Raw genomic sequence first — 18907 nt, 5'->3', positions numbered from 1 at the left:
ATACATATCGTTATCGTTCTATCGCCCAGCTCTAACTTCTATTAATCCCAGATCTTCACTTTATCTTTCTTCCACTGTCCCCCGATAGACGCTGGTAATAACACAAGTCTTAATGCTTTGTTCCTGCTAGTGGATTTGTCTTTGAATGTATGTTTCAGGAGAAAAAGGAGAGATTTAATGTGAAAATGTGCTATTTTGCGTAGTCAAGTTGCCACTTTGTTTCACCACTGTTAGATGTATGTAGATGCTAGTAACGTAAATAGTGTATTTACACACGGTGCACAAAGAAGAAAAAGCTCCTTCCTGTAAACTGAACGGCAGCTGACACTTCCCCGCAGTCTGCTCTATCTTAAATGTTGCTCGATTGTAAAACACCTTCCACCTGATTTTTTTTTCCTTCCCGCGTGCCGTCCCGATCCCGCTAAAAGAGAGCGCGCCAACCCACGGTGAATCAGATTGATCGAGCAAAGAGATGCGAGGGAGTTTCTGTGAGGCTGTGAGCAGAAGAGGCTGGAAGCTGAGCCAGTCATGAATATAGTAATGAACGACTTCCCACCGCTGAAATCACCGTTGACGTCAGCGCTGCTCCTGAGTTACCTCGGGCTATAAATAGACGACAGTCAGGAGCACAGTTTTACACCGAGAATCTACTCGTATTGTGAGTGGAGAGCTTCCGAATGACGGCCTCACAAGCCACTTTTATTATTGTCCCTTTAGGGCAAGGCGTTTGATGGGGGAATGTGACAGACTCAGTTTTATTCATAAAAGAGTCAAGTTGTTACCTTTTCCTTTCAGATGAGGGTTGCGTTACATTTCCGTGGTTGATTTTAGCGACCACACCATTTAATTTTATTTTGAAATCTCTATCACTGCCGCCCTGAAGTGAACTTTCTTCTTATTTGTATGGTGTGCTATTTATTTCACCACTGCTCCAGTAGTGACCTGCTTACCCACCAATACCCCCCCTCCCCCCGTTTTTATTTTAAATGTTGTCCAAACAAATCCTCCCACCTCCCAGCTTGAGCAGCGTACCTGAACACACCCTCTTGCCTCTTTTTTGTTAACACTGATTACGTTTGTGGACTTTCACAGACATTTGTTTGTAAAACTAAGAATTCTGCAGCCAGAATATTTTTGGAGACAGTCAGTATTTGTAAGCTCTATTTTTGTATATTGTTATTTTGGAGAAAATAATATGCTTTTTTTTTTCTTGTTTTTTGCTAATTTCATGGGTATTCATTTCAAGAAAATGTTGCATGTGACTTGAGTTGAACTGTAAATAAAGTTTCCAAGTTTTGGAAGGATGTTTGTTGTGTTTTGTCTTTTCCTCTTCCAGATGTAGTCAAAATGTATAACTAAACTGACAACTCAGGAAAAATAATGTTTGTATGTCCTGTCTCAAGATGCATTCAGTACCTCTTGGCTGGACTGATGTAACTCAGTATTAGCAGGGTGTTCTAAAAGTTCCCTGAAAGCCGTCTGTTGATCCAAAACTATACTGTGAGACTAGAAATTCTCTGTATTTGCTTCCTGTTAAATCCACAAACTTGCTCATGCTTAGTTGTCTAAATTTTTCTCCAGAATATCTTACAGAGATTTTTACCCCACAGTTTAAACCACCTTGAAGCGACTGTTATTGTGATTTGATGCTATATAAATAAACCTGATTTGAATTAAATCAAAATTATAAATATAAATAAAAATTATGTTCCACTGTTATCCTGGTGACTGACAATGGCTTCAGAAAATTAAGGCCACCTCTGCTTAAGTCTTTGTTGTTGTTGTTTTTCTTCACTGATATCATTTACTCCTTGTTGGGACTGTTTGCCAGTAAATATGATGCACCAGCGCCACCTTCTGGTTAAATACTCAAATGTTTAAACTGCATTTTCAGTTACAATATAATAATTTTTTGCTGACTGCATACTTCCTGGTATTGCAGATGGATGCGGTCCTGGTTGTTGAGCAGGACAGACGAGAGGCAACTGTAACACTTTTATTTTCTCCAAAAAGAAATAAACTAGAATCATGACACTGGGCATGCTCAGTAGGATTCTTCCTGCAAATGAAAGGAAGCAGGACAATTTTAATAACAAGTTTTGACAAAATTGATACATTTTTTTTGATGTAGCTGCAAACATTTTTCTTCCACACACATGGGTACTACACACCGGACCACAAAGGGATGGACATGGTCAATACTCAGGTAGTCTGTGGTGTTTAAATGATGCTCAGCTGGTGCCAAGAAAATATCCCCCGCATCACTAAACCAACACCAGCCTGAACCATTGACACAAGGTAAGCTGGATCCATGCTTTTATGTTGTTTACACCAAATTCTAACCCTGCCATCCAAATGTTTCAGCAGTTATCGAGAGTCATCAGACCAGACAACATTTTTCCAATTTTCTGTTGCCCAATTTTGGTGAGCCCGTGTGAATGGTAGCTTCAGTTTCCTGTCCTTAGTTGTGGCACCCGGTATGTCCATCTGCTTCAAGGATCAACGTGTTTTGCATTCAGAGATGCTTCTAGGCATACCCAATTAAGTTATTGGAGTTACTGTTGCTTGTGAGAATCTTCTCTGTGAATCCTAGAGATGGTTGTGCAGGAAAATCCCAGCACATCATTGGTTTCTGAAATACTCAGATTACTACAATAATCAGACTACAAATACTCTGGCCACAGCATTATGCCACATTCAAGGTCACTTAAATCCCCTTTCTTCCTCATTCTCATGCTCAGATTGAACATCAGCAGGTCACCTAGACCATGTCTATATGCCTAAATGCACTAAGTCACTGCCACATGACTGGCTGATGAGATATTTGGGTTTATGAGCAGCTGAACAGGTTTACCTAATATAGTGGCCTTCGGTCTATCTAAAATATTAATTTCAATATTGATTTGCATGGTTTTTAAAAGTGGTTTGAGTGCATAAGACTTGGACTTACAGTACCCTTCGTAGGTGTCCTTTTATTTGAAATACAGTGGAAAATGTTCCCAACCACTGTTACAGCCAGGGACACTCTAACAGTCTCACTTTGTGCTTTAAATTGAATATTTTTACCTGTCAGTAAGAATATATGCATTTATTGCATCAAAGGATGATGTCAAAATTCAATTAACCTGTCCCCAGCCTCTCGTCCTCAGGACTCATCCACTGTTGTCATGGCTACTATAAGGTTGTTTCTACTTAAACAAATGGGAGCACTCAGTAACATCTGGCCACACGGCATTTCGACACAGCAGCTGGTTTTAACTCATGTTAGAAACCCTTCATCAGGGCACAGCACACTCAGTCTGTTTTGTGTCTGTTTCAGTAAACAGTGGCTCATACACATGTTAATAACTGACAGAGAGAACAGGCTGAGAAAGTGCTGGTGTGGCTTGTTTTTGTCACCCTGTAAAATGGTCTCAAGTTTGAGGACATTGTTATCCTAATGCTAGTGTAATGCTACTTTACTTCAACACCGATCACTTTTATGTCAGCATTCCTATTTCAGCCTCTCCCTTTTATCTGACTGTGAACTCATGTCTTGTGTGCGCATTTTAGTGAGCGTTTGAATTTGTGTCACACGACATACAAACTAGCACCCACAAACTTAAAATCTATAAATATTAGTTAGCACTTTATAATGATGTCACGCTATTAAGCACTAGTAATATATTAGTAAAGTGCTAGTAAGAGCTTCATTATCTGTATTTATACATTTATAAATACAGATACATCATTATGATTATATATTTATAAATGACACACCAAGGAGGAGTAATGCTCTGTAAAAGATGAACTAAGCACTTGCTAATACCTTATTTAATACTTAATAGTGTGACATTATTATAAAGTGCTAGCAAATATTTTATATTGTTTTTAAGAAGAGAAACCATCAGAATATCTGTGAAAACTCCAATAGACGACTCATTTGATCTGACCCATGATGGGAAACTGGTCCAGTGTCTAAAAATGCTTTTTCGTAAAATGCAGATTATCAGTATAATATCAGTATTTTATTTAACAAGGGGCTGTCCTGACATAGATTATGATGTATTACTTGATAGATATATGTTTGTTTGTCTTTTTTAATTATCAACCCTAAAACTGACAAGTTAGCATAGATACATCAGCCCACTCATGTGAAAACGAGGAGTAGGCCTGGTCCTCTCAGCCACCTCAGACCAAAATCAATTAAATGCTGAACGTCCAGTGTTGCTTTGGCAACAGTTTGAAATGGTTTGCAATTACTCTCTGTTGAATTTTAAAGCGATAAGATGGCCCACTTTACCTCATGTCCCGGTTTTGTTGGGATCACACTATTGATCGGTCTTCCACTGTCTATCCTGAAGCGCCAAATGATGTTTTTAAAATCTGCTTCAAAAGACTCCATGATCTGATTTATTTTCTTCTTGAATTCAGATAATCGAAGGTAGACTTCCTTACTTTATGTCAATTACATAAAAATCGATTTTCAGAATTATTTCAGGAAATAATAACATTTTTTATTACAGTGTTATAACTCCATCTGAGTCAAAGTGATCAAAAAGGTCATTTCAACATATATTTAAAGTAAGGAAGAGAAAAGAACAACAAACTTTCGGTTTGATCACTTTTATTAAAACGTGACCACCTTGCATCACCTAGATCTTAAAACCTGTCAACAGAAGTGCTTCATGTCATGATTACACTGTTTGATATTTAAGGATAGATTGTGTGCGATGCCTCTCTGTGAATAACAAAGATCAGATGAAGGCAACACAAGAAGAAGCTAAACAGGAAGGAGGCGCTTAAAGAGCGAGACAGTGAAGTAGCACACAGCCAGACTGCTCATGAACATGATCCCAGTGGGAGAGGCCACCGCGGCGTTGCTTGAAGTGCTGTTAGATGTTGTTGCAGTGTTGTTCGCAGTAGCGGTGCTGATTGTGCTTGTCATGTTTGTTGCAGTCGTGGCAGTGGCAAAGGTGGGAGCGGTTGAATTTACAGTGGAATTTGTCTGGGCATTTGCTGATGCTGCAGATTGATGAGTAAAACATCCGTATGAGACAGAAAGAGAATAAATGAGAAACTGTGTTTTACTCGCCGATGATCAGGATCTGTATCAGAATGGTCAGAAGCATTTTTGATCTCTGTAATGCCTGAAAACCAAAAGGAAAATTGTAATATTTTGACTTTAAACATTACTGTATAACAAGCAAACAGTCTAAAAAAGAAAGCTGAACAACCTGTTAAAAGTGTGTTACTTACAACACTCCTGTATTTTAATTTCTCTCAGCTCAGTTGCGAACTTGTCTCAGTGCCGAGTCTTCTTGCACCTCAGATGAGCAACTTCGCCTCAAGCTGTGAGTTCTTCCCGTCTTTTATACTGTGAATGGCAGACATGAGGAATGACATGAAAGTGACACCTTTGAAGGATGGCCATTCCTTTCACAGCAGTCACCTAAGTTTAACAAACTGCTTTGTTCATGCGTGCATCTCCAGGATTGTGAGATTATTGACAGATTACAAAGGAATCGGGTTGGTCGCAGGTGAAGAGAAGCAGGGCGTGTGTTCAACATGCTAAAGCCATGTCTTGTGTATGCATACTTACTGGTGACGTTAACGTGTCACGACCAAGGTTAGAAGAAAAGTCCCACAGACTCATCCAGTGGACATCATCTCTTACAGCAGGATGATTCTGCTTTATTCATATAATCATTTTTTAACTGCACTTAAACAACTTCTATTTTTCTTAGGCTGTCTGGAGAAAAACATGTTAGATCTTCTTCCTCCAGAACAAAAACTCCAGACACAAAGAAAAATCTTTTGATTGAATTGGACTCTTTTTTTAAAAAAAAAAAAAATAACTACAGTGCACCTATCTTCAGATGGCTGCGTCCCACAGGACATGACAGTGATATGGACCAAAATCTCTGACGAAATGTTTCAAGCAGCTTGTTGAATCTACACCATGAATTAAAACAGCTCTGAAGGCAAAAAGGGGGTCAAACTCAGTACTAGCAAGACTTTAAATCTTAAGAACGCGATGCTTTTATAGTTCAAAAATGTACTTTTGGAGGACAATCTGCTCATAAATGATCTCAGACTCCCATTTCTGAAGTTCTGAATAAACCATCAGTTCACAGCCCATTAATCATCAAACACAGTTTCACAAATATAAAACCAGCATTATTATAGTTGCACTGAAATGAGTTTGTAGTGATATAAAAATACTGTCAGCCACCAGTGCTCCCCCTCAGCCTCAGTGAAGTTTTAATAAATAAATGAGTGGAAGACAAGAATGAGTCAAAATCCAGAACAGATAAATTTTATCACATTTATTTCTGGACTTTAAGTTAAATCTTGGTCAGAGTTCTTCTGTTTCTTTGTGGGTTTGCCGCTCTGCTTCTGTGACTTCTGCAGCAGAGCCAGCGTGTCTCGCTTCTCAATCTTTCTGAGATGTTTCTTCTTCATCCTCTTGATCTTTGACGTATTCCGGATCTGAGAAACAAATGAGACATAAAAGTCAAATATGAGCTGATTGGAATATTACAATAAACCGAGAAAGCATTGACACACGAGGGACTGAAGAATATGCCAGTATTTCTTTTAGCTGGAGACAAGTCGACATACCACTTGAACAATCTCAGCTTTGCGTTCGTTCTCTTCTCGACGTTTTAAGTTTTCTTCTCTTCTTTTCCTCTTTTCCTATTAAAACAGGCAAAAACACAAAAACAAGTGAGGTGCAAAGCGTTGACAACACAATGGTCAAGCAGACCTGCATCACTCACACAGCCTGCCTCCTTACCTCCTTCTGCCGAGCTTTCTCATCCTTAAGCTGCAAAGAATACTGCTTCACCAGTGCCTTCTCCCGCTTGGCCTCCATCTTCTTTTCCCAAGAGGAGCACAATTGTTTGTCTCTCACTAAAGCTGAAAATCTTAGAAGACAAAAAGGTTCACACTAAAGTTTTACCAACAAACTTTAGGGCGATCTGTACAAGACATCTCATTATAAACGAAACCTTATTACCAAGAACTCTCATCACCATCCTCATTAACTGCCATGTACGTACTTTTCATTCACATACAGTACTATATAATAATAATAATAATAATAATAATCGTCCTCACCTCGCCTTGCTCCGGTCCTTCCACACTCTTCCAGATTTCGGTTTTCCCAGAGGAATGGCCGGGCGGGGCTTCTCACTGGGAGCTAGGTGAGGCTTCTTCGGGACCGGCTCTGCTGGAACAGGTCTGGACAGAGGAGCGTCTCCGCTGCCGTTAACTGTGGATTTGTTTTCTGTATCCGCCGCTGGAGTCACTGTCTGTGGCTCAGCTGGTTCCGGTGTCGGCTGCTCTGCCCCGGGACAGGACTCTGGTTCCGCTGGCATGCTGGACCTGTCCTCGGCCGGACTCACAGGTTTCTCCTCTGTATTTGTTTCCTCCACCTCTACCGGTAGCTCCTGGAGGACTGACCTCCTGCTCCTCCGGCTGGGAGTCCTCACCGGGGCTTCAGAGCCGAGCACCGGTGCTGGAGTCCGGAACGTGCGGCCGCTGCGGGTCCGTCTGCCCTCCGCCGGTGGTTCCTGGACCTGCTCCGCTCCCGCTTCCGCCTCATCGGCGGCTTTCTCTTCTGACACGGGTTTTCCTCTTTTTGGCATATTTTTAAATAAAGTAACAGCTCATTACTACACCGTACTTCTGTTTCCACGTGTGAGCTCTCCCAGCGTTGTGTACGTCGCGTTATTTCCGGTGTCGACGATAAACAACATGGCTTCACATTACCGCCACCTCCAGTTCTGGAGGGCAAACTACAAATTTGAACTTCCTCTAAGGAGCGCCATTGTTTGGCTTTAGCTTTTATCATGAAAACTGTGGTGTTTGCTCTTTGTAATAATGCTCATATAAATGTGACACCATCAATGTGTAGCTTAGTTAGCTCCATCAGTGAGTCAGTCTCAGAGATACCTCTAGAGTTAGATAGTGAGTGAATTTAGCTTGTCACAGTTCACATACACTAATTAAACACACTTGGATTTTGGGTGTCTTCTTTCTTTACAGCCACAATCAAATTTGAGAAGTCAGTGTCTTTGGTTGCATGTCTTATTAAGGCGAGGTTGCTGGAAGTGAACCACAGAACACAGAGAGAAAGATCCTGAAATGACGCTAAAATACAAACAAGAGGAAAGTGGTCAAAGTATTTGATGAAGGCTGAAGAACCTCATAGGCCGACTTCATATGTAAACTTTAATTTGTTTCATATTTTACTAAATTTAAAACAGGGGGATTTCAAATCAAATGTCATGTAAACCTCAGTAGTGTAAGTAGCTGCTGTGAGGCCTTTTTGAGCTTTTTGGGTTGAAGCCAAAAAGACCAGTAGAGGTCCTTAAAGATTTGAACCCTCAGAATTAGTTTACGCTTCACTGATCTCAACCTGAGCCCGATTTACAAACTTATTACTGATTTAATTTTCAGAAATGCAACTTAATAAGTTAAATAAGCTAACAATTTTACTCTTTTTTTCCTTAAGGGCAGCAAATTTAGTTTAAAAAGAAGGAATAGGGCTTTGTTTGGATTCATCACATCACACCCATGCAAGTAGTAAAGCTTGCAACCCCCTTTCATAGTGCAGTTATGACAGGTATAAATACCAGAAGTTATTAGAAGCAGATATTAAAACTGAGACCTCAGTCATGCCATTTAACCGTAGCCGAGCCTAACTGTGGGGGATGTGAAAACATTTTTTCTTAACTAAAAATCCTCTTCCTTCATTGATGTGATTACATTTAGTCACCCTTCAGACCCTGATGGAAGAGTCTGACTTTAATGCCAGAGTGACTTCATCACTATCCTGGCAAAGTGTGTTAGTGTTTAGGTGTTACCCAAGATCCACAGTGACGGGAGACAGCTGAACCATTTAACAGGTTTCAGTGAACAGTTTCAGGAATGTGCAACAGCACAAAATGTTCACAAGCAGTTTTCCAAGGACCAGGACTTCCCTCAGGTAAGTGTTACCAAAACATGGATTCAGACAAGTATTTCCATAGGAACTGGGAGGGTAAGGCTTGCAGTTAACCTTCCAGAACAGAGGAGTCTCCGATGAGACTGAGGAATTGGGACAGGAAAGTGCTGTCAGTAAGTGGAAATGTGAAACAGGTTTGCCTGCTTGAGTCTTCCCTTGACCACACCGACTCCTGGAAAAGAACATACATGCAACTTATAGAGCTAGACAACAGAACTGCACCTGGAGGACAGGAAACTATGACATGATTTGACCTTTTACCTTTTTAGACCTTCCCAAAGCTTCCTTTCTGTCTAATCCAACCATAAAGGGCATGTTAATCGATTATTAACCAGGTACTGACAGGAACACTGAGACAGGTTTGCTTGTTGTAATTTAATTTGCTGTTGTAATTGTAATTTAATTTAATAATTGTATTTGATCCAAGTCTCTGGTACACTAACTGTCAGTATTTTTCAGCATAAGGATGCATCACCTGAAAAAAGCATATTAGAAGTTGCCACTCCAAGCCCCGGGCATCAATAAAGTCAATCCACGTCAAAGCGTACCAAAGCCTTCTTAAATAGCACAGCTCTGCCCCCTCTCACTTCTATCTGCTGTAAATTTGAAAGCTTTTGATTTTTATTTTTTTTTTGCAAGGTCCCAGAAGATAGACTGTTGCACATGTTACTGCTCACAGCAGAAAACAGGCCAAGTGTTTTCAAGTGTTCATGGGTGTTGTTTTGTAGGGGAATCTTGCCCATCACAGGGGAACCTGAACTTGTTTTCCCTCCACACACATGGCCATCCCAGCGCTCATAGGCTCATCAGCCTTCTGTATAATTATATTGCTTATAAAGAATTCAATATTTTGTTTTAACTGCGATAAGATCAAAGCTTTAAGTAGAATTAGACTGTGCCTGACCAACTGTTGTAAAAACTTTAAGGCCAAGAACTCGTGACTGTACTGCCTTACTCTAAAGTTTTTCAGGGTGGGATCTCACCTGTCAGAGGTGAACCTCCACTGTTTTTATTTTTTAACAAAATTCTCAAAAACTTGCACAAAGTCTTTATCTCCACATTCTTATCTCTAGTTAAACCACATCCAAACAGTTTTCTCACACAGTGTCCCTGCTCACACCGAGGACAAGGCCAAGTATCTGTAGGCCACCCCACAGTGTCCCTCATAGGTTCATCTGCTTGGGTTTTACTTAGTAGAGAAAAATGCAGGTAACTAAAAGACACACACACACACACACACACACACACACACACACACACACACACACACACACACACACACACACACACAGTCCAAATGAAACAGCTTACTTGACACACCTTTTAAAGTAAAATGTTACATTGTGAATATTTAAAAAAACAAAACAAACGTCTTCAGTGCCTTAAATAAAAGGCCCAACACTGCCACCTGCTGGCTTAAAAGCGTCCATACGCCACCATACGGCACAATAATAATAATATTTAAAAAAATAAATAAATAAATAAATAAATAAAACTAGGACGTCCTCTTTTCCTCCTGCCTGGCAGCTCCTTATTCAACATCCTTCATCCAGTATATTCATTGTCCCTCCTCCGCACAGGTCCAGACCATCTGTTCCTCACCTCTCTCATGATTTCCAGACATAAAAATATTGCGGATTTAATACATTGTCGTTCTCTTACCCATATTTCCTTCTGCTGTATATTGTATTTTTACTCTATACTGTCAGATTGTACATTTAAAAAAAGGCTTCTATCCCATAGTTCAAAACAGTGACTGTCATTATTTCAAACCCTTTGAATAAAAAGCTCAACACTGCCCTCTGCTGATGTAAAAGCGTCCACACTCCACCAGCATATCACATGATTTCACTTCCGCGAGCCCAAATGAAACGACTCACGCGCAGTAGATCCAGGGACGTAAGGTCTGTCGCCGACCGTGTTCAGATAAATTCTGCATGTTTTGGTAACTTTGGATGCGCTCCGAGCCTGAAACAGAGCAGCAGGACTCTTGAGAAGACTCGTAATCATGTTGGTGCTCAGAACTGGCAGCGTGCTGCTTCTGCTGATGCTCTTTGGACGATCAGTGAGTAGACTACGCTTTTAAAGATAAAGTTTTAAACTTGTCTGGTGCATACTCTGCAGCCTCATTACACGAACATGAAATAGGGTGCTGTGATGTGAGATCATAAAGGTTTTTAACATCAGTAGTGTCAGGCTCATGTATCGGTTGTTGTTTGTCAGAGTTTTAGACTATAAAGATGAATGGTCGATACATAGGTTACACTGGAATGTCTAGCAGAGCTGAAACATTTAAAACCATGTTGGGATAACTACAGGATCTTAATGATACATTTTTTTTTACTGAGACATCCTGAGATCACCTGAGGTGTCAGCCCTGTGCCATAAAAACACTAACTTGCCAAATTATGACCACTGCAATATACAGTGCTAAGAAACAGCGCTTCCTGGTTTGCTTATATTTTGGCATATTTGTCACACGTACATGTTAGACAAAGATAAGCTGAGTAAATACAAAATGTAGTTTTTAACTGATCATTTCATTTTTTTTAACAAACAAACAAAAGTTATCCACATGTACCTGGCACTATGTGAAAAAGTTAATGTCCTTCTTTCTCAAATTATGAATATACACTCATTAGCCACACTTAAGCCTGATTACTGCCAGGCCTGCTGATTCAAGAAATCACTTAAACAGAACCAGTCTGACAATCTCCAAAAGTAACACATCATGGGACAATCTAAAGAAACACATGAACTCCAGTGAAGCACCGTGAGAGCCTTTATTCACAAAAGGAGAAAACGTGGAACAGTGGTGAACTTTCCCAGGAGTGTACGGCCTCGCATCAGCAGCTCATGAAGGGGGTCACAGAAGAACCCAGAACAAGATCAAATGAACTGCAGGTCTGACTTTCCTCAGTGAAGTTCATGATTCAAGAATAAGAAATAAAATGGCCTGTATTTGTATAGCGCTTTAATAGTCCCTAAGGACCCCAAAGTGCTTTACACATCCAATCATCCACACATTCACGCACTGGTGATGGCAAGCTACACAGCCACCCTGGGGTGCACTGACAGAGGCGAGGCTGCCGAACACTGGCGCCACTGAGCACCACCAGTAAGCAACGGGTGAAGTGTCTTGCCCAAGGACACAACGACCAAGACTGTCCAAGCCGGGGCTCGAACCGACAACCTTCCGATTACAAGGCGAACTCCCAACTCTTGAGCCACGATCGCCCCATAAATAAGAAAGAGACTGGGCAAAAATGGCATCCATGGGAGAGTTCAAGGAGAAAACCACCAACACATAGAACACAAAGGCACACATTTGAAAAACCATGTTGATGATCCCCGAGACTTTGGGGGAAATATTCTGTGGATTGATGACACAAAATCTGAACTTTTTGGAAGGTCTGCATAAAAAGAACATAATACCAGCAGTCAAACATGGTGGTGGTATTGTTATGTTCTGGGGCTGATTTGCTGCTTCAGACCCTGAACAACTTGCTGTAACTGACAGAAACATGAATTCTGCTCTCAACCAGCAAATTCTGAAGGAGAATATCTGAAGCTCGAGCTCACCGGAGTTACATAGCAGAACAGTGATCTGAAACACACCAGTAATTCTGAATGGCTCAACAAAAAGAAATGAAGGTTTCTTTTGTTGAGCTAAGTCAAAGTTTGGACTTCAGTCCGACTGAGAGTCTTTGGCACAACCCTAAACAGGCTGTTCATGCTCGAAAATCCTCCAATGTGTGTGATTTAAAACAATTTTGTAAAGGAGAGCGGGCCGAATTCCTCCACAGTGATGTTGCCAGGTATCGCAAATGCTTGATTATAGCTGTTAGTGCTAAGATTGGCCCAACCAGTTATTATGTTTAGGGAGCAATAGCTTTTTTCACACAGCGCCAGGTAGGTTTAGATGACTTTTTTCGCTTAAGAAATTAAATGATCATTTAAAATGAATATTTTGTATGTGGCTGGGTTATCCATGTCTAATTGTAAAATGATATGAAACATCTAAGTGTGACAAATATGAAAAAAAAAAGGGGAAAAAAGATTCAGATGTGAATCTGTTGTGTTGTGATCTGTCTGCAGCTCGGGGAATCTCCTTCATTCACTGTGGACTACCAGCATGACTGCTTCCGTAAAGATGGGGAGAGGTTTCAATACATATCAGGAAGTATCCATTATAACAGGATACCCAGAGTCTACTGGAAAGATCGGCTGCTCAAGATGTACATGGCAGGCCTGAACGCCATCCAGACGTAGGCTTACTTCCTCTCACTCTCTGTAATCTTCACATATCTGTGGAACTGATGTGGAAACTGAAGCGAATGAACTCAGCTTATAAGTTAATAACTGTGGCAGTTTTGCTCTGTTGATGCAAACAAACACATAATCTTAGCAATATGATGCTCTATAAACTAAACTGTAAATAGACTACATGTTGGTGAATCCAAATTAATTTATGGCGCAATCATGACAAAATAGTTATAGAACTAAGGATGTATGATTTGATTTAAAGCTTCATGTTAATGAAAGCACAAACACATCTGACAGGTTTCCTGTTTGTTTGGATGACACTGACGTTTCAGTCACTTTGCAGGTACGTTCCCTGGAACTACCATGAAGCGCTTCCAGGCTTGTACAACTTCAGTGGAGACAGAGATTTGGAGCATTTCCTTAAGCTGGCGCAGGACATCGGTTTGCTGGTCATCCTCCGGCCAGGACCCTACATATGTGCAGAGTGGGACATGGTGAGTGAAAGGGTTTGTTGACTGTGTTTTTATAATAAACTATTACAGGACACTTAAAACATGCACTTGCCTTTTATTAATAATGTGGAGAGTCTGATCCCTCCATCAGCCTTAACCGCTTCTTACCTGGTCATCTACACAGTCGTTTCCAAAAAAGCTGGGACACCGTGTATCCGGTCGTTAAGTGATGACGTGACGAATCCTACTTCCGGGCCTAAAGTAGTCTGCGTTTAATATGGCTTTTGTGTTGTTAACATGTTTAATGTTATGTATTTTCTTCTATTTGATCTCAAAAAACAGTCAGTGATCACTGTTGACCTCCCTCGGCTTTTATTACCACTAATCATTTATTTAAGCTCAGTTTTTAAAACCTTAGGATGTAACTACAGCCCAGCCCATGCAGCAGTATATGAATGACTAACCTCGTATTGTAGATGGATTATCTCAGTTGTTCTCCCGGCTGAAGTTTGGTCCTTTTACAGCATCCTGCCATGCGATTACATTTGTTCCTGACCACCGAGAACACTCACGTTAACTTTTATCGAGTGGAAAAAAAGTTAGCTTGTTTATATTATGCTAACATACCTGTGTCGCTAGCGGTCACGTGGCACATCATTATATACCGGCTAGCCCAACTTCAGTAACCCTACAAACGTCACTGCTGTTTAGTTTTCTGTCTTCATTTATGTTGGAAGTGATAACAGAGCTGTACGTTTTAATTTGTTTCCAAAACCCCGCAGTCAGGACATGCTATGTTGTATTTAGATAGAAGCTAGCGAGCTAACTTCCTGCTAACTTCTAACTCCGTTAAATGTCATAAATTCCGTTTTCATGGATGCCTGGATGTTAAACTCAATTGTTACACCTGGTAGAGCAGAACGCTGATCATTTTATTAAAGATGAAAGACTTTAGACAGTTTTTCAACTCTCAGTAATGCCACAGTGATCGTTTGATATATGGACCTGCAGCGGAGTTTAGACCCAGACACGGCTAGTGACGTCAGACTTAACAACCGGATAGTGCAGTGATTTGGTGATGTTTTTATTCACAGTTGAGCACAAAAAAGGTAATTTTGGATTTGAAGGTTATCAACGTGCCTCAAAAAGGTTGTGGATAGGCCATGTTTACCACTCTGTAGCATCCCTTCTTCTTTTAACCACAGTCTCTAAACATGTGGAAATTGATGTGACCAACTTCAGGGAGAGGAATGTTGTCCTGCTCTTGTTTCATATCAGATCTAGCTGCTCAACAGCCCTGGGGGTCTTCTTTGCAGTATTTTTGGTTTACTAAAGCACTAAATGCTTTTAGATGGTGAGAAGTCTGGAAGGCAGTCAAGCCTGTTCATCATCCAGGCTGCAAAGTCATGCTGTTATAACAGAAGCACTGTGCAGTTTAGTATCATCTTCATCTGAAATCTGCAGAAATTTATGAATCAGATAGCATTGATTTTCTTTTTATTTAAATGTTTGGTCAGAAACTGTTGATGAATAATTGATGGATAAAAGGATAAGTAACAAATTTCAAGTGCTGAGTTGATTCTCGGGACCCGGAACACCGCTGTAAAATTTTATATTTCCCTCTGGATGAACTGAATTGCAAAGCTTCCCAACCTTTGGTGCAAAGCATCATAACATTCCCAGAAACCCATCACGCCTCATAATTAACCTCTACTGCAATACATACTCTGTGGTCCCCATAGTAATTGTCTTTTTAGCAACGAATAGAAACAGAGTTTCTATGCTATGCCATGCCTCAAAGCTTTAAACATGCATTTAGCAAAAATCTCTTAATATTAGTATGAATTGCAAGTTATATTTCTGCTGTTTAAGTTTCACTGGACTTTATGGTGTATTTAAAATTTCACGTTATCTATTTTTGTGTACTTCTGCCAACCAGGGTGGTCTGCCTGCCTGGCTTCTCAAAAAGAAAGACATCGTACTGCGCTCTACAGATTCAGGTGAGAAACAAAAGCAAATGGTAATGTAACCAGTAGAAATTGTATATACAGCACAATTCGCAAAAGAGTCATTTGTGTATTCCAGACTACATCGCAGCAGTGGATAAATGGATGGGGAAGTTGCTGCCTATGATAAAGCCGTATCTCTATCAGAATGGTGGTCCGATCATCACTGTTCAGGTGAGTCCAGGACTTTCCTGGTGTTTGGATTTGTACCTGCTTTAGCTGCTGTTGTTATGTTTTACATCATCATTACATACCTGTTTGATAGGTGGAGAATGAATACGGCAGTTACTTTGCCTGTGACTACAACTACATGCGTCACCTGTCCAAGCTGTTCCGCTCTTACCTGGGTGATGAGGTGGTGCTGTTCACTACAGATGGGGCTGGGCTGGGCTACCTCAAGTGTGGCTCAATACAAGACCTCTATGCCACTGTGGATTTTGGGCCGGGTAGGTATCTGTCAACGGTAAAATGCAGAGTGAGGTGAACACTCTAAGCTGAAAACTTCTTGTTTTTTTTCTGCACTGACTCCTTGTCACATTTCATTAGTCATTCACAGGGAAGTAGCAAAAACAAATGCATGATTATTATTGTCTCTTCCTTTTGCTAGGTGCTAATGTTACTGCTGCCTTTAAAGCACAGAGACAAGTTCAACCTCACGGGCCTTTGGTAAGGGTCGCCCTCACAATGTTCTCACAGCATGGTACATTTTCTCTTTAGGTGCTCACGGTGTTGTTTTTAATTCACAGGTGAACTCTGAATTTTACACTGGATGGCTGGACCACTGGGGATCACATCACTCGGTTGTATCGCCCACTCGAGTGGCTAAGGTCCTCAGCGAGATGCTGCTCATGGGAGCAAACGTCAACTTGTGAGTTTATGGATCTCAGAGACTGATTGTTAGAGACAGTGAAGGGCTGTATCATCTAAAGCTAGAAATGTATTGGTGAAGTGATGCTTCCAGGGATCAATCCACTGCTACAACTGCCACCTAATACAGTGATTGGCCAAACATGGTGCACAGGTAAATGATAGAAGGTTCTTATCTATCAGACATTATGGCAGCATCATGTTGCTTAGCAGCCACTTAGCAACATTCTAAAATGATTTATGCACTGGTATTGTATCGTTTTAATTTTACAACTGCCACACAAACATTAAATTAGATGTTCCTAGCAACAACCTTGCAACAGGCTTAAGTGACAAAAATCTTTGGTACCGATCTACCACCCCATCCCATAATGCACTTTGCATTTCTCCTTCATTTACCTTTTTCATTCTCTTGTGTTTATACACCATTCTACATTTCCACAGTGTGTCAGGGTGGTGTGATCAAAAAGTTTCAGCCAAATGTTTCTTCTACAATAAAAAAAAAAAAAGACATCTCCTTTGACAACACAGTTGTGAATAACGGTAACAAAGAGGCATATGAGCTTCTTAGGTGACACCTACAGGGAGCAGGTGAAAAGAAGCAGATCTGTAAAACATTATTACTCTGTGTAGTGTGTGATTAATAATGAGTCTGATCTTAAATCCACACTTGAACATTTCCATCTTGAGTTTGCAACTATGGCAAACAGTGATTGAAATGGGCTAAATTATTGTAAGAATATACACATTGCTATGTAAAATAATTGGATACTAGCTAATTGCTCTACATTTGCAAATACAGCAGGTGCATATTTTAGCTTATATACCGGTACTCACCTCCCTTCCTCCTCACACAGGTACATGTTCATAGGAGGAACCAACTTTGGATACTGGAATGGTGAGTCCACTTTGACAAACTGATCTGCTGAGATGATGATTGTTTCACATGACTTCTGACAAAACACTGCCTTTTGTCTGACTGTCACTTAATACCCTCAGGGGCCAATATGCCATACGCTGCACAGCCTACAAGCTATGACTACGATGCTCCGCTCACAGAAGCCGGAGACCTCACAGAGAAATATTTTGCCATCCGAGAGGTGATCAAAATGGTACGAACAAGCGTAAGCTTCTACTTTTACAGTGTCTAATATCTGTGAAGGTAATAAAACACTGTGGCAGCATTTCATTAGCATACGCTAACTGTAGTTACAATAAGTAATTCATTGTTTCTTTTGAGTATGGTTTTCTTGTATAAGCCATTTTGACAAACTTGCATTTTTCCAACAGTACAGTAAGGTACCAGAAGGGCCGATACCACCAACAACTCCAAAGTATGCGTATGGTGCCGTAACAATGAAGAAGGTGGGTGAAGAAGGTCACCTTTAATAAAGTCATTAAAACAGTGTTATAGAGTTTTTACTGTTTTATTGGATTATGCTTCAAATGTTATGTTATACTTATGTTCACATATTTCACCAGACACAATGTACCAACTCTGCAGAAACAGGAAGCTCACCCTGTGACATTATTAGCACACACACTTTGTGAGACACACACACACACACACACACACACAGCTTACACACAGACAGCATCAGGACCTGCGTAACAGGAAATGTGATTATATTTGTATATTGACGATGTAACCTATAAAAATAAACGAATGCTGCAGTTCGTGGTGTCGCTCTGTCTGAGATTCACCCGTGCAGCACATTAACTATCTCGAGTGTCTCAGTGTTGTTTATTCACCTGACTGTTTGTTAACTGTAAATCTCTGACAAACAGCTACTTTTTTAGCACTTTAATAATGATTTTCACTTTACTTTATTAAAAAATGGATAATGAAGCTTATGGACTGATGAAAATTAAAGATTAAAGTTTGACCTTGTGCCACCTGCAGCTCCAGACCGTGTCGGATGCCCTAGACGTACTATCCCTCTCTGGCCCTGTCAGAAGCATCCATCCTCAGACTTTCATCGACTTGAATCAGGTACCAGTAATTGTTCCGTTTTTCCCGTTTTATCAGCAATAATAACTTTGTACTGTCATTAACGAGTCTCTTATGCTCCTCTAGGCTTTTGGTTTTATGCTCTATAGGACCATCCTGCCCATGGACTGCACCACACCAACTCCACTGTCATCTCCACTGAATGGGGTCCATGACAGAGCATACGTGTCAGTGGACGGGGTGAGTATCAGATGTTAGGTGGAGGTTCTTCTTCATATGAAGCCAGACTTTATCACAGTTCGCTCAGTCAGTTCAAGTTTAGACTAGCTGTTGTTCTTAAATATTTCGGTGGAAGCCAAACGTATGCATCATT

The 18907-nt window shown here is 40.6% G+C and overlaps 2 protein-coding genes across 2 annotated transcripts in view; one reads left to right on the top strand and one right to left on the bottom strand.

Annotated features, from left to right (window-relative positions):
- Positions 1–6282: 6282 nt before the first annotated feature.
- On the bottom strand, positions 6283–7764 carry ccdc86 (coiled-coil domain containing 86). Its single transcript, XM_005942005.3, has 4 exons — positions 7102–7764; positions 6779–6908; positions 6604–6678; positions 6283–6471 (listed from the first exon to the last, which is right to left on the bottom strand). The coding sequence occupies exons 1-4, from the start codon at positions 7629–7631 to the stop codon at positions 6322–6324; spliced, it is 885 nt and encodes a 294-aa protein (XP_005942067.1). The 5' UTR covers positions 7632–7764; the 3' UTR covers positions 6283–6321.
- A 3079-nt stretch (positions 7765–10843) lies between these two features.
- glb1 (galactosidase, beta 1) overlaps positions 10844–18907 on the top strand; it is a 10666-nt gene continuing 2602 nt past the window's right edge. The window contains exons 1-13 of the mRNA XM_005942006.2: positions 10844–11057; positions 13091–13260; positions 13602–13752; positions 15650–15710; positions 15796–15890; positions 15982–16162; positions 16324–16382; positions 16463–16584; positions 17441–17481; positions 17583–17695; positions 17874–17948; positions 18487–18576; positions 18661–18774. Coding sequence (XP_005942068.1) covers positions 11001–11057; positions 13091–13260; positions 13602–13752; positions 15650–15710; positions 15796–15890; positions 15982–16162; positions 16324–16382; positions 16463–16584; positions 17441–17481; positions 17583–17695; positions 17874–17948; positions 18487–18576; positions 18661–18774 — 1329 coding nt within the window. The 5' untranslated portion in view covers positions 10844–11000. The remainder of the gene's footprint in view (positions 11058–13090; positions 13261–13601; positions 13753–15649; positions 15711–15795; positions 15891–15981; positions 16163–16323; positions 16383–16462; positions 16585–17440; positions 17482–17582; positions 17696–17873; positions 17949–18486; positions 18577–18660; positions 18775–18907) is intronic.

Source organism: Haplochromis burtoni, unplaced genomic scaffold (genome assembly GCF_018398535.1).
Source record: "Haplochromis burtoni strain Fernald_Lab_line unplaced genomic scaffold, NCSU_Asbu1 Contig_328, whole genome shotgun sequence".
NCBI lineage: Eukaryota > Metazoa > Chordata > Actinopteri > Cichliformes > Cichlidae > Haplochromis > Haplochromis burtoni.
This window is presented reverse-complemented; position numbering and strand designations above follow the sequence as displayed.

Coding starts and splice junctions, on each gene's coding strand:
- ccdc86 (XM_005942005.3), bottom strand. CDS start 7,631: ATGCCAAAAAGAGGAAAACCCGTGTCAGAAGAGAAAGCCGCCGATGAG. Junction 6,909..7,101: donor AAGGACCGGAGCAAGGCGAG/GTGAGGACGATT, acceptor TTGTCTTCTAAG/ATTTTCAGCTTTAGTGAGAG. Junction 6,679..6,778: donor AGAAAGCTCGGCAGAAGGAG/GTAAGGAGGCAG, acceptor CTGTTTTAATAG/GAAAAGAGGAAAAGAAGAGA.